Source organism: Nestor notabilis, unplaced genomic scaffold (assembly GCF_000696875.1).
Source record: "Nestor notabilis isolate BGI_N333 unplaced genomic scaffold, ASM69687v1 scaffold14778, whole genome shotgun sequence".
In the NCBI taxonomy this organism is placed as follows: Eukaryota; Metazoa; Chordata; class Aves; order Psittaciformes; family Psittacidae; genus Nestor; species Nestor notabilis.
The window spans coordinates 77,198-93,312 of NW_009938841.1; the positions used below are offsets into that span (position 1 = coordinate 77,198).

At 38.9% G+C, this 16,115-nt stretch overlaps 1 protein-coding gene across 1 annotated transcript in view; it reads right to left on the minus strand.

Moving 5' to 3' along the window:
* The window catches only part of GRIP1 (glutamate receptor interacting protein 1), a gene marked incomplete at its 5' end in the record, with an annotated part of 76,336 nt that extends 61,947 nt beyond the window's left edge, over positions 1-14,389 (minus strand). The window contains 3 exons of the mRNA XM_010019559.1: positions 11,882-12,027; positions 13,385-13,460; positions 14,306-14,389. Coding sequence (XP_010017861.1) covers positions 11,882-12,027; positions 13,385-13,460; positions 14,306-14,389 — 306 coding nt within the window. The remainder of the gene's footprint in view (positions 1-11,881; positions 12,028-13,384; positions 13,461-14,305) is intronic.
* Positions 14,390-16,115: the final 1,726 nt, after the last annotated feature.

The window sequence follows — 16,115 nt, forward strand, 5'->3', positions numbered from 1 at the left end:
AGAAGATTTTTATGCTGGCAGAGGACATTTTTGTTGGTCTAAAGTGGGTGTCCATTTGGTGAGAACTGAGTAGGGTAGCAAAGAAGCACAGCTCCGCTGTTTGTTTCTCTATGAGCAAAGATCTTCAAATGTAGGACAATGGCTAGTTGGTTTTTTTTTTTCTTTGGGTCTTATTTTAAATCCCAACTGAAATCAATAAGAATCTTCTTCTACTGAGTCAAACAGGCTTGGACCAGGTTTTTGCTAACTTCATGCAAGGCCCCTGACAGCTGACCTATGGATCTATGTGAGTTGCTGGTGGCCTCCCTGAGCCAAAAAATATCAAGGAATTTCAGGGAAAGTTTGCTTTAGATTTTTTTTGCAGCTATGGGGAATGTTTTGCCAAATCATACTAGTGACAGAATGGAAATCACAGGCTCAATGTGTCTGCAGTCCAGGGTTTTTTTTTTAATTTCCCAGATTTACTTATTTACTTATTTTTAATTTAAGCTGACTGAAGCTGTTAGATTTCAATGAAGAACTCAGGCAAGGTGACCTGAGTATATATATAAAATAAAGGATAAAAAAAAAATCCAACTAGGAGTTTTTAAAGAAAGTGTTGAGGAACTTCCTAGGTAACATAAAACAAGTCCCAAAGCTCTGCCTCAAGGTGCACATATTACCATCTTTTCATGAATATAACCTTTGGATTATCCACCAGAAAAAAAGTGGAACTAACCCTGTAACTCAGAGGCAATATGGGTTATATTTGCTTGTGTGCAATACAACAGGAAACCTTACCCTATCAAGCCCTTTCTTCTTCATTAGCATCCCCACCTCTGCTGCCCCATTGTCTGTCTCTTTTCTCCCCAGAGCCTCATTGCCTCTGATGCCCCACAGGCAATTTCATCTACCGGCAAAGCTCTGCTCTGCTTCCAATTTCATGCAGGTAATCTGGGGGTTTGGGTTACCACGTGACTTAACTTACTTCCTAGACAAAGTACTTTTATACTGGTGTGGGTTCTGCATGTAAAAATGCAATTTTATCAGCCAGGGAAGAGATGTCTGGAGGCACGTAAGAGGAAGGAAAAACACTCAGGTTGCCACAGCTTCACCTGCAACCTTGGGAAGTTGTCATATCCTTCATTAGTCATCTCTTCAGGAGCACCTGGCACTCTTTTGGTTTTTTTGTCTGCAGTGAGCCATGACTTTTCTACTGGTGGTCAGAATTGAAATTAAAGAAAAAACCAAAGAATGATCTAGATAAGTATTCATAAAACCATCGCCACCCTCTTCTCCTCATCCAAGAAGAAAAGAGGTAAGATTTAAATGAAACCTGCAGTCAGGTGCTTGCCTGTGGTTGATTTCAAATTAATGTTCCATTATCACAGAAATATCATTTTGTAAGGGTCCTCCAGCATCTACACTGAAAGAGTAACGTGACCAGTCCATAACAGCTGTCAATATTCTGTTTTCTTTACAAATGAAACTCGTGAGACTTACAGAAGATCAAACGCCACTAATGTGGGTCACCAATTAAAAAAAGACAAATCCAATGACTTTTTGGCTGAACATAGGCTAACATACAGAGCAGTTTTTAGCAATACTGTTTCCCCAAACCACTCTGATAAATATTGAGTTCACAGGCTATTGGAACGATCCCTTTAAATGAACGAAGCATGGTAACCATGCAGTTAGGAAAAAGACGCAAAGACAGGTTATTATGGTTGTTTAAAATTAGTGTAGGGGAATGTGGCTTGAATAGCAAATGCACGGATAACATAACATTTCACTCATCGTACAGCTGAGCAACACCATCAGAAGTGTAATTCTGTGTAACAAGATTATGTTGTAAAATGTGGCACCAGTGCAATTATCCTTGAGTAGCTACACTGATTCCAAGATAAACTCGTTCAGCTTAGATGTTGATTTTTCCCCCCCTACCTACATTTACAGCTCACAGTCCTTAGTACTGTGTTGTCTGAGCAGCACATATCTCCCATGTGCTGAATACTACATGGTGCAGTCTCATAGGATCTGCTTCAGATTTCATCCACATCAGTTTCGCACTAGAACACCATTAATTAAGAAAGTTCATATTCAGGCAAAATACCTAAAAATATTAATACTTAAAAATCTGTCCTTTTTCAGCATAAATGTTCTGTAACATCATGAATGAACCATGAACCTTAGTGTAAAGGGATGAAAATCTGCCCTACTGCATCCAAGTTTAACCTCTTAGTTCATGCCCAATACAGGTGTTCCAGGAAATGATCGGAGGGATTCTCAGGTTTTCTCCCCTTGGCCTAACCTGTGAGGCACAGTCTGAGTGTGCCATACCAATGAAAAGAAGTCAGGAGGCTGGAGTAGTTCAGTTCCGGATTTTTTAAATACCTCCCTTAGTGAAAGTCTTGGGAGATGTTTAGTGTTTTCTTCTCCCTGGAATGGAGGCAGGAATGGTATCTTTGCTGCTGCTACTTCCTTCGAGATAGGCCCTTTTAGAGACAGCTTCTGGGGTTACAGCCCAAGTTCTCTCTAATACAAAGAAAATCAAATCTGACCTTTACTTCTTAGTTTCTCGGATGACTGCAATGCCACCAAACCAAATCCAAGGCTGATTTTTTTAAATTGGATTTTTTTCTGATTACAGAGTTTCTCTTGCATTGAATTGCATGGCACATGCATAAGATCCTTTAATCTCCAGAGGCTTAATTATCATCCTCTTTGTAAAACTTTCACACCTTCACTCTGAATTTAAGTACTTCAGCTACCTGCTCAATTTTTTTTTCCAGACCAGCACAAATCGGAACACTTCATTATCCTTGTTAGTCTGCTGTTGACCAGCATGCTAAATAACAGATAAGCCAATTTACTGAAAGACCTCTTACAGAATCATAGAATGGTCTGGGTTGGAAGGGACCTTAAAGACCATCTAGTTCCAACTCCCTGCCATAGGCAGGGACATCTTTCACTAGACCCATCCTTGAACACTTCCAGGGATGGGGCAGCCACAGCTTCTCTGGGCAACCTGTGCAAGTGCCTCACCACCATCACAGTGAAGAATTGACTAACTTCCATTGACTCTTGACTAACCTCCAGCTGACCAGAGTATAAGCATGCAGTAAAGATGGCAAATCTCTTTTACACTGCATTTCATTGCACATCTGGATAGCCTTTATGCAAAGTTGAAAGATTTGTTCAGTCCTTTTTTTCCCCATCTTTAATGGGGAAAATACGGGACTAAGTATATATGAGGGCTGTTTGTTCCTTCCCTCCACTTACTTGGAGCCTGGATGATGAACAGGAGAGGTTATTACAGCAACCTCCTCTTTCCATCATCTGTTTTCAAATACCTTCTGAAAGAAGCACAGTAGCATATTTTTAATACGGAGAGGCTGCTTCCATTTAAGGATCAAACCCTTGAATTACCATCTAAAAAATTCAGACCACATGCTTGTGAGGAGATAGGAACATAGATTAGGAAGGCTCTAGTTTAATGAGTACCCATCATGAAATATACACAATTTAGACTATTTGCACACAAGTATAGGTTTCACCTTCCTGTAAAGTCTTTGAAGACCAGTAGGTCCATTGGTCTCAGTACACAGTAAATAAACCTGAATATTTTCATATATGAAGTGGAACTTGGAAGATAATAACTACCCCACCATTTCCTAGTTAGTTATGATAATTAACCTTTAGTTTTCTGTCACAGAGACATCTCATTTCACTGTTATAGTTTTTTCTCCCCTACAAAGCAGTATTTATGAAGCTGCTTTTAATGGCCATTATTTCGAAAGCACTAGAGAGAAACGTTAATTTGACCTGTTAAAGTAATTTGTAACTCACATGGTTCAGCTAAACTCTATTTATTTCTCTTTAGGGATGACCAAGAAGTTTGTAAAGAAAGAAATATCTGTAAGATTTATTAAATTCTTGTAAAACATGACAACTCCTCCCTTCTGTAATCATCTACTTAGCAACATGGCTATCAAATGGTAACAAGAAATCATAACCAGGCAGAGAAAAGAAAGTAAATAAACATGCAATAGGGTAAATATACCTGGGAATCACTGACTTTGGTCATTAAAACATCTCAATTTTAATTGCTTACAACTTGGTCACAGTTCAAACATTTGGCGTGATTTTTTCTTATGATGGTTACCTATCCCAGGCTGTATTTTTTTTCTTCTCTTAGTGTGAGAGGTGAAACAGGTCAGCTGCATCTGAAAGCACCATTAGGGAAAACCATATTGTTTTGTTTTGTATTTGAAATTCGTGTTCTCTGTGTGTCTTCATTATCTAGCAGATCTGGCACAAAGAATAATTGAAGAGCCAGGAGGAGGCAGAATGGGACTTCTGGGGCAAGAAGGGGAGGAACTCAGGTGGGAGGGTGACTGATTTGAAAAGAAGCTGCAGTACAAGTAATAGTGGAATGGTTTGCTAAGAGACAAGCGCAGGAGAAAGGGTGAAAGAAGGACAGACATGAAAACTGCAGAAGGCCTTTATGGAGGTAAGTCAGCAGTGTGAGAGAAATGTGTTGGAAAATCACCTAAGCCTTACTTGGCAAAAGACGAAAGTAAAAAATAGGCTGTAACAAGAGGGAATAGCATGTTGGGGATTTAGGACCTTCTAGAAAAGACTCAAACTAGGTCAGTAAGGAAAGGGAAAATCAAGCAGCTGCTGGGACAAAAAAATACATTAATGCAGCAAGGAACCAGAACAAGAACAAATAACAGAGGGAAAAAGCATCATGCTTGCATGAAATGGACATGAAGGAACATGGGATCCTGAACCTTTACAGTTCTCCACTGTAAGCAAATGTCTTTGAAACCCACTGGTCACGTATGTCTCTCAAGTCTTCTGGTTCCCAGGAAGCACATAGGTACTGTGCTTGACAGCTGATCTGATAACCCAACTAACAGGGAGCAGACTAGTGGGCTTAATTGTTCTCACTCATTTGAGGGAGTATTTAGGTATAGAAGGCAGGTATAAAGTTTATCCCTTGGAGAAACCTGGGTCGTAAGCTCACACAAATATTGGGAAATGACGAACTGACAGTTGGTTATGCAACACAGTGAAACCACTCATTAGATAGGGAAATACTATTTTCTTAAAAGGCCCCATTCCACACCTCTGTCACTACTCAGCAGTCCTCACTATGAAACAAATGTCCCATCCATAAAACAAAGCACTGTAAGTTTTGAGGCAGCTAGCAGTGGATGGCTCACGTGGCAGGTGTGTAAGGCATAAAGAGGGAGCTGCAGAAGAGAGAAAGTCATTTAACATGGAGGAGACACCTGACTGCTGCTTTGAAGTACCAGATTCCCTTTTTGTCACAATTTCTGTAAAGGCTGAAAAGGACATTCAAATTATACTGGTCTCTAATTGCAAGCACTTTCTTGTTTCACTACCAGCAGTCAGCAGCAGTATCTCTTCTTGATCACAAAAAGTACAAATCTTGATGACAAAAAGATGAAACAAGAACTGGGTTTTGAATTTGCCAGCCCAAAATGCTGCATTTTTTTTTTAAACCATAATGCCTATTTACCATAGGTTTCCATGCTACTCATTTATCTTGAAAGGCTATTAAAAACCTATTTATCTTCCTTTTAAGCCAGGTAGATAGAGTACACTGAAGCAGGCCATCAAGCAGGAACTCATGCCTGACCAATAGATATCAATCCTCTTAAAGGCTCATGATGAGACTCCGTGAAGTCAGCATGTCATATTTAGTAGAGTATGAGAGATGAAGTGTTAAAAGGAATAATCCACCCCAACTTGCTATTGTAGAAAAAGCAGTCCTGAAAGCCAGAAAACTCGACAGCAGAAAAAATCACAAGCCTCAGACTTGTCTGATGGAAAAAGCTTCTTTTGGTGCCAAGGATAAGTCATATTCCAAAATATGTATCTTTCACTAGATGAAATCCTAACAAGCTATCACTACAGAGAGAGCACTTATTGTACACATCCACACCTCCCTGTCAGTTCATACTAATGTCCCTGATGGAGGCATCTGGCACTGACAGCAGAAAGCACAAATACAGTGTTTGATAAATGAGCAACTTGTACAGTAAGATGAGAGACTAACATGCCATAGCACGTAGATTTAAATATCTGCTTAGTTTGTGCAGCATGAATGTGAATCATGCGTTGGCCTCTAGGAGAGATAAAAAATTTCATGTGTTTTACCTAGAGACACATCTGTGAGTGGATATTTCTGGAACTGTTAGAGATATGCCTATGTCATCTTCTGCCTTAAGAAAGAGCCAATACATTTGGAATGACCTTGGGACACCGGGGGTTTTCTCCTTGAGATCTGCATATTGCCTGAAGCACTCAAACTGTGGCAGGATTAGGGCTTCAGGAAAAAAACACCAGGAAATTAATAACTTTCCATGCAGACAAGGATCTGGGCAGTGCCTTTGATAAGCCTGTGATCACATACTGAAGACAGAAAGAACATTCAAAATGAATAGCTGCATAAAAGGTTTATTATCTCTCCTGTGGGTCTTGGGACTATATTGCATGCACACCTAGCTGGACAGAGGCTGAGCAGACAATCTCAATCCTGACATTTCCCACCTGGCACGCCCAACTTTTTGACTTCAAACATTTGTCTTCTAGCATAATCTGTGTATGTGTTTGTGTAGCAGTATTTAAAGTAGAGCAATACTTCAACTAATACAGCTATCGTGACCTTTGCTTTGCACATGAATTTTCATTCAGTCTCTAAAGCAACATAAGAGAGGAAGCCTTCTTTAAAAGTTTACATAACTAATTCATATTTAGAATTTCAAGGGATTTAGGTCTGTTGCTCTGTGACAGCCAGGAGAGCTGCAGTTGCAGTTGAATGCTAGAGTACACTACCAATCTGTTCTGTCAAAGACTTGTAAGAGACAAAGGAAATGTTAATTTTAAATTTATAAAGAAACAGAAAGAAAAAGACAGTGTGGAATCCTACAGGCCTCCTGACTTTCCTTCAACTTTCAAGGTCTTGCAACATTTATTAGGTTTATGAAGATCTTGAGTCTGTCCTTGGAATCCCTGGAGCTCCTGTTCCTTGGTCTTGTAAAACTCTATAGCTCTTAAAGGTCTCCACCATTCTGGATATGCTTGAGTGATACTACTTTATGAAACTTAAGGGGCAGTCCATAAGTTCTTTTTTCTTCTATATATCTTGTCTTGCACAAATTACTGAAAGTCTACACCAGATCACAGATTACCTCACCTGACGTTCCTGCTATGCAAGCTTTCTCTCCCTAGTGCTCTTCTTGTCAGGCAAAATTACTGGAGATTTCTTTAAATGTAGTCTCATAAAATTATTATGGCCTTTTGTTTGGTTTGGTTGTTTGGGTTTTTGGGTTTTTTTAGAATGGATGAACTTAAAGAGGCAAAAACCTTGGACAGTGTTTGGAAAACTTCTGTCAGATTTACAAGCAATTGCGTTAATAATTCCCTAGAAAGCTGCATCAGTGGTAAATGTCAAGTTCAGAAAATTGAGGCTGTTGCTCCAACTAAAGTTGACCAGTTCTATGCTAGTGTTACTCTGGTAGCTTGGGACTGAAAAATAAGCTGAGTGTATCTGTTTTGCAGAGAACAATTACAGGATGCCACATTCCAGCAAATCTATTTAGGCTCAAATAAGCACCAGAATTGTTAAAGAAGCCAGAGAAACATATGGAATTTGAATGTGCAGTAAGTTCCTCCATTCTTGAAGACCACAAACTGGTTTGAACTAAGAAACACCCAGTGAAAAGGTGAGAAAGATGTTGAGTCTCTCAGGTGCAAATAGCTAACAAAAGCTTATCTTTGTGCCAAGTTCTGATACACTTAACTGCAGTTGAACAGTAGTTAATTGTTTATCATTTGAATCAAGGATTACCCTAGCAAGAACATTCAAGATTTAAAAAGTAGATTGCTCAAAAGCTCATCAGCAGCTATTTATGAACTAGAGTTCATAGAGTAATAACATACATAATTTAATTTAATTTAAACTCAAGGTAGTCATTACTTTTCTGAATGCCCCCTTTTGGATTAAATATGGAAGATTATCCAAGCAGATGCAACCCCAGTTAGAGAAACACAGAGCCCAGTAGCATCCTGGCAGATTTTGGAAAACCTGAAGGGAAACTGCATCTGCTCTGCTTCCAAATAACTGCAGTCATAAACTTTCATTTCTTATTTTAGACAGGGGCAGTATGAATCTCTGTTTGCAGCTTGTTATTCACACTGCATTCTAATTCTCTTTCTCTGACTGACAATGCCTGACATACAGCTTTCAAGCTCTGAGCAGCTTGGTAGGACACTTCACCCAGACCACTGCCCAAGAGTGAGAACTTCAGTCTTCCCAACCTAAATTTATAGCTTGGAATTAATATTTGCTGTTTGGTTACCACAGTAAAAGATTCAGGCTGCAAAATTATTTTGGCATTGGCAGCAAGTCACTGGTAGCCTCCAGCCTGCTTCTCCTCCTTCCCTTCCACAATATGAGGGGCACAGGTATAGTCATACGGCAAAGAGAACTGTAATATTCAAACATCTCCCACCACAGGTTATTCACATAACCATAAAGCTTGAACACTTCAGGTAAAAAGGATTACAAAGAAAAGTGATAAAGCCCACAAAGTTTATGTTACTTACACACAGTTAAGTGTAGGGCAAATTACCATATCCATTTCCACTGCAAATACTGAAGCAGAACATTATTAAACCCTCACAAAATAAAAAAAAAATAAAAAATGCAGGAATAAGCAACCACATTGCTTCATGATTGGAGGAGGTGTTCTGGAAAACAGACATGTGGAAGACTGCTACCTTCCACAACTTCAAATGTAACTTTTATCAGGTTATAAAATATTTTCTCAGAAATTACGTTTTTCTGTTTTCCTTGGGGATTATCTTGGTATTTCCAAACTCCTACTATTTAAAATTCTCTTAGAAACTATACAGAAGTATACTCCACATACCAACCTGGAAACATTTCCAATAGCAAAAAAGAGCCAAAAAGCTAATATAATCTCTTCCAAGAAGCTGAACTGACAAGTTTATTTCCTAGGACCCAGCCAAGCAGGACACTTCAGGATGTATTTAGCAAGCACCAGTGTAACCCCTGAGAGTTCAATGGGACTAGCCACATCTTCTACATTATAAACACACTTAATTACCTACCCTTCAGAGAACCCCATGATATTCTTTTTACTCCAAGTTACGCTAGGTTCCAGAAACAATAAAATGCACAAGCTTCCCAGGTGACCTCTTGAAGACTCCAGGCAAAGGAATTAAGCTTTGAGAAATACAGCACCTCTGAAACAGCTTATGCTTACAGGAGTATAAAAAGCCAGTTACACACTACAGGACTGTAGCTGAAAAATAGTTCAGAATTACTTTCTTCATCTAGTGTAACCTTTTTAAATCAAGTTCCAATTTCATGCTATCAGAGTATATTTTATGTCCTTTTCCAGTTCTGGCCACATGGAATGCTAGTTTACAGGATATAAACATCTACTAACAGAAAAGAGGATATTAAAGCAAATAATGGTACAATTATAGCTCTGGGAGCAAGATATTCTACTGAAAGTTTATACCAAGAAGAGAATGCACCAGAATTTTATATAACTTTTGGGTTTTTTCCCCCTCTCATCAGGCTAACCTACTAAACTAGTTTCAAGCATCCTTAAGCCACCTTACCCAATGTTCTTCCTCTTGTTTTAGTCTATTTTCATATTCAGATCAACCCTGAAATGGCATTACAAATAGCTTGTTTTGTGGGTAACATAAGAGTTGGGTAACAGAGTAACATTTCTGTAACTCTTAAATTTCTTCTCATGGCTCATAGCCTCCCTTTCATGTTATTCCTAACTTCGAGTTCTTTGCTCTTGAGCAGAAGTAAGTGAAGATTAAAATCAGCACTGTTTTCCTCGGCCAGGAATCAATGGATTAGGATGAGTGATTTTCAGCCTTTGCACCATGGTAATAACACAAATGCAAAAAGAAAAGAAAGCTTCTCAACAAGGTTTTTCACACCACTGCCAGAAAACCATGCAGGGCATGCACACTGGAAAAAAATCAAAACCTATTGGGGGCTAGATAAAATCTAACAAAATCATAACGCATTAGAAAGAAAACCTACTGGATCCCTCCTTATTTTCTCTCACAGACACTGCTGGACCGCCATCTCATACATTTCCCAGTGTTTGATTCCCTTTTCCTTCCTTCTTTCTGACTCCACAAGTCTCAGATTCTTCTACCTGCTTAAATTTTCACAGCATAACACATTCATTGCCAGGAAGACAGGAATAATAAATACAGATTTGTTATTGAGAACAAAAGGGAGACAGCAGAGTTTATTCAGAGAGAGAAGGTGAGAACATGAAGAGATCAACTGGGAGGTACTGCCCGTACAGTTATAAACCTGCAATTTCCAACTAAGTTCTGCATCCGCCTGCCCTGAGCCCTATCCAAATAACACTGAAAAGAAGGTTCCTGCCCTGAACAACTGCAATTTAGAGCACAACAGTGCTTCTCATTGTGTGGCCTTGTCCTCACACAAACCTGCAAAGACTTCTAAAAGATCCTCAGTGCAACTGAGGCTATACAGGAGAATGGGGATGATAGTTTTCTCTGAAATGAAAGCTTTGCTGGGAACTTCATTTGCTTAAAGCCAGGGGTTCCTTTTCTCAATAAGATCTTGCTCTTAGAGTGGAGTATAAGGAATCTGGTTTTAAGTGTGATGATAGATAGGGTTTGGCCACCTGTCATCTTCCGAAGAAGAAGAAATAAATGAAAACACCTAACTTCTAGTTCTCTTCAGGTTACAGGATCATTTGCATTTCCATTTTCCACATGGGAAGCCCTGCCCAGATGCTGAGCTGTTTCCACCTTTCTGGACATGAGCCTTGCACAACTGTCCAGTAGGCCTGCCAGACACCATGCAAACCTGTCACTCCATTCTTGATAGACAAGTAAACAGAGATATATAATAATAACAATAATGACAATAATAATGCTACTATTACTAATATAATCTGTCTTGGAGGAGAACAAAGAGGGCTGTTCCAGCATAAACCAATATCTGCTATTATTATTCTAAGTATTAATCTTTTCCAAGGCTTTAAGTTTGACAATGCTATTTCACCAATTCCTATGAGGCTGCTCTACTGCTAGGCTAGAAATTTGACTCTGGAACTGAGGAGGAAAAGAAGGGAAAGATCCCCAAACAGAGAAGAAATATTTTAGTCTAGTGACTAGTTTTGTTTCTCGCTGCCATGAATTTTCTGTATCTTGCAAAAATGGAGGGGATATGCCAACTTCCAAAACAAATGGAAATACCTCAGTCCCAAGTCTTATGTGAGAAATCATCTGCTCTCCACTTTCCAAAACACCTTCCGTATCTTCAGTAAGTTCAATCAAAATTTGTATAAAGTGTAAGCTCATTTTTCAAGCTGTGATTTGCCGCCTCTACATTTCTTAACAAATTTTCTCTTCCCCATTCTTTTGTGTGCGGCAGTTTTGCAACGTTTTTTAATAATGTCTTGACCATCTAGCAGCACCAGCAAAAGGCAAATGAATTCTTGTTGGAGCAAGTAAACCCCTCTTTCATGTGACATAGAAATGCTTACACTTCATTAACCTTTATTATAACCTAGTCACTGGAAAAGTTACTTTCATAGAATCCACACTATGGTTTCACTCTACAAACCATGAAATGTCAGAATGCTAAATTACAGTGAAATACTGCTCACCTCCTTATGAACCCAAGATTAATGATACGGTGTGGAAGGGAATAGCAGTGCTACTAGGAGCGTAACAGGTCATGATCACTTCTGAAATACCCCATCAAGAACAGGCAGCAAAACACAACAGATGATTCCCAGAACTAAAGCCACACTTCTTAACCTACCCATCACTGAGACATCATATTCAACCAGCAGAGTAGCCTCCTGTCCACACTGTTTGAGAATACTCATGGCTTCAGCATGTGTCGTTCCCAACAGCCGGATCCCATCAACACTCAGCAGCCTGTCTCCAGGTTTGATTGTGCCCTCTCTGAAGGGAGATTAAAGGAATGATCTTTATTAATATAAGATAAATTGATTTGGAGATAATATAATTTTTACACAAAGTGATTCCCTCACACCCTCTGTGACAACCATCCCTCTTGCCTTAACACTTAACATTTACTTTGACGGTGAGAACATTCAGAGGGCGCAGTGGAAAGGAAATTGCTGTAATTGGAAAGTCGGTGACTGGAAAACGGCTTACCACATAGCTAAATAATCAAGTCACCCTAAACTGCAACTAAGTATGGCTTCTGCTTCAACATATGCTTTCTTTCTGCCTTGTCGACACAACTCCTCTTTCATATATACATAAATAAACACCTCCTCCCCCAATGTTTTCTTAAAAGTAAGTATGAGGTGCAAGCACATGGGTGCAGAAACAGATTGCAAAACACGAATGCTTATTTACTGATTTTCTTCAAAAATACCCCTTACTTGGATAATTAAATTTTTCTTTTCTTCCCATCTAAAAATAATTTGACTACAAATATACACTGTCTCCCAGGTCTGCCTCATAACATATTCCATGTTGTAATAGAAAACGAAGTACTAACATTGTCATCTCAAAAAGTGGGGAGAAAAACAAGGAAGCAAGGGAGATGAGGGTGGTAAGAAAGGGAGGGACAAAAGACAAACACTCTCTTGCACCATTTGCTTCTCAATCGATGTTTTCAAGGTCAAAAATGGCCAACACAGCCTACAGAAAAATCAACCCACTTTAAAGAAATTGCCCTTTAAGTTTCTTTACTTGTTTAGGGACAAATATGTCATTGTTGAAAACACAATTCATACATATAAATAATGTGAATATTCTTATTTTATACAGCTACAAGATGGCACTACATGCAAGTATGTTCACTGGGACAAAACATGAATCTGCACTCAGAAATTGTCGAGGTGAGTTATGTGTGAACTCACATACAGATACATACAAACATCTTAAAAGAACAATACAAATAACACCCAAACACACGACAGTACTTTTTCTGAAGTGCAAGAGTGTTAGAGTATAAAAAGCTATATCAGTTATCTGAAGACTGCAGAAAAATGTGCTCTGACCTATTGCAGGCATTTGTTCTAATAATTTTAGGTTGATTTTTTACAGTTAATGGGAAAGTCTTGAAACATGTAACATGCTAAATTACCGTTCACACACACCGTGATGTGCTGAGCCTTTGTGGTTGCCTATCACTGTTGTTATTCTAATTAAATGCATAATTCATGAATTTCAAATGAACAGGTTTGAATGTGCCTACTTGACTCCAACACCTAACTTCTGCCCCAAATAATTCACTTTTCTCCATTTCTCTTTCACATGCACTCCAGAGAAAGATGAATTGTACCTGTCAGCAGGCCCTCCAGGTCTAACACATGTTATTACAACAGGCCGAGATTTACTTCTGTCATCATGTGCTCCACCTAGAAAGGGAAAAGTGAGAGAAAGCACACCTTCATTTTATGCTTTTTATGAAAGCTGATTTCCAAGAGAAAAGCCTAAATCTTGAAGCATGCATACTTACAGATGGGCTAAAAAGATCAAAAAATGGTCAAGCCATTAACGTGGCTGAATTTTATCTTAAATAAAATTGACCTACTGTACGGTATAGATGATTCTTTAGAAAATATTTCTTCAGAGTGATTCTTAATAAATGTATATGGTATTCTTAGAACCCTTACTCTGTAAATATGATCTCAGTGCGAAAACTTACTGTTCCGCACTGTTTGCCACACAGAGAAAAAACATCTGTACTTCATGTATACTTGGAATAGGAAGTGGCCACTAAGGAATTTATATATTAAATTAAAAAAAAAAATTCCCTGAATAAATCTAATAATTTATAATTGGGGTATATTATTTAACAGCTGCATGTTTTCTTCTGTTCTCTTATTCAGTGATAATACTTCTGTTGTACAATTCAGACTATCAGCACAGTTATCAACCTAATTTATACACATACTGTATGTGAATCTTTTTAAAGAACTACAATCTTAAAAAATGATTTCAGTGGTAACAGGATCTGGTCTAATCTGAAACAAAGCTTCTCATGGTACTGGCATAGCTGATTAATTACTCTTCTTCCATAAAAAAAGAGCAGTTCATAAAAGCAGTACATGACTGTATGGAAGAAATTGCACATAAATCACTGAGAATTTTACAAACTGTAAGTCAGAAAGCTCAAAATGATTTCTAAATGCCATAAAAACTGACAACTTCTTTTGCTGATTTAGGAAATACAGACAGTTCAAATTCAATGATAACTCACCTCTTATTACAAATCCAAAGGTGTTCCCCTCTTTATGTAAAGTAACTTCCACACTTCTGAAGATGAGACCTGATCCTTGTACAGCTAAAATAAATAATAATAACAAATATTCTAAAACTTGTTATTATTGCACTTTTTCCCATTTAAGACAGATACTGTGTTTCTGGACATGTGATTAGGAAAACTCCAGTAAAAAAACTCCAGAAAAACTCCATTTTGGGTTGGATATTTTGCAGATTGACAAGTGTTTGGAAAAAGAGCCACAGATGCATACAATAGGTGAAGAATTTGAGCCTTAACTATTTAAATTGTGGCATAATTTTGCTTTCCTTATAGTTACAGAAGAGAGCTAGAGAAGATGGAAATACACAATGAGACACAAAAATGACAAATTTTTAAAGCTACCTGGAGCTGGTTGTTCAGCCATGAAAACTTTTGTCTATATTGCTTAAAGACAAGCCAGTTGAGATTTTTAGGATGTACCTCTGATCTTGGATTACTAGATTAGGATGCAAGAAGTATTTTGTACCATAAGGATTTGGTTTTGTTTCCTTTTTCAAAATGCAACATGCTCCCTCAACACTGTTGAGTAAAAAGAAATCTCTGACTTCCAGTCGAGTCAGTATTTTCTCTGTAAGCACTAGAGGAGTGGTGCACAGCTGGGTGAGGAGGTGAGAAGTCTAATGCACCAACACATTTGGGTGTGATAATCCACTTTACAGAATTTGAAACCACCACTGTTAAGAGACCAGATGCCAGTTAACTATTGGCTTTTACAGGGAAAACTTTGGCAGAGTTTAAGAGCTGCCTTTTCCAAGGGAAAAGGACATGGGGGAAAATCACATGCACGCACACTTCCCAGCTTCCAGGAAGATTCTGCAAACAACACAATGCATATAAACATTAAAACCCCCATCCCTCTATAAAATAAATGTTCTGTGAGCAGCAGAAGTAATGAAAACTTATGTCCTTTAATGCTCCTGCCTGCAGTAATCAGTTTCCCTGTCTCCCATTAGGATCCCTTGAGGGCGGGAATGGATACCAGAGGCTGCACAGATGGGGAAGCCATGAAAGGCCCTAGGAAGCAGTGGTGCCCTCTTAGTGCTTCATGCCTCTGTTTTTGAGGACTCCCCTGCTTGGGGGCCCTTGCTAGATGCTCAAGTGTCTATTTCCATGAAATGTACGGTAATGTACTTATTTTTGGAGTCTTTCAATCTCTATTAAAAAAGTTGCTGCAGGGAACAAGAAGAACCACCCAGTGAAACTGCATAAATCTAAATTCCTTAGGAAAACAGGTGAAAGACAGCTCTCCAAAGCATTGCTCTGTATTACAGTATTTCCAGCTACAGCTTGAAGATCAAGACTGTGTTACTGAAGTACATGTGCCTGATTCCTTTTCAGCTAGAAACATTCTATTGACAGAAAAGGACTGAATTACAGAGAGAAGACAACTCTTGCCTTCATTATCAGCAGAAAGTGGCCCTGTGTGTAGCTCAAGCTAAATCGATGCTTGCTAATCTGCTTGGTGTGGCCTGTAACCTCCATTGGGGACAGGCAAAACTTGCAGTTCAGCAACAAGGAATGGCACACAGCATCCTTCCACTTGGGCAACAATCTCCCAGGTGGCTGTCCTTCCACCCCAGCCTCAGCCTGGCAGGGGAAAGGAGTTCTTAAAACTTCTAGAGATAACAAAATGAGAAGCAGGCATGACTCGTGTTCCAGTTAAAAACATTGAGTTGGCTCATTCCGAAAACAGCAGCTGGAAGCTCCTGCTGTGACCACTGCCAGACAGGGAAGGAAGCACCAGGGA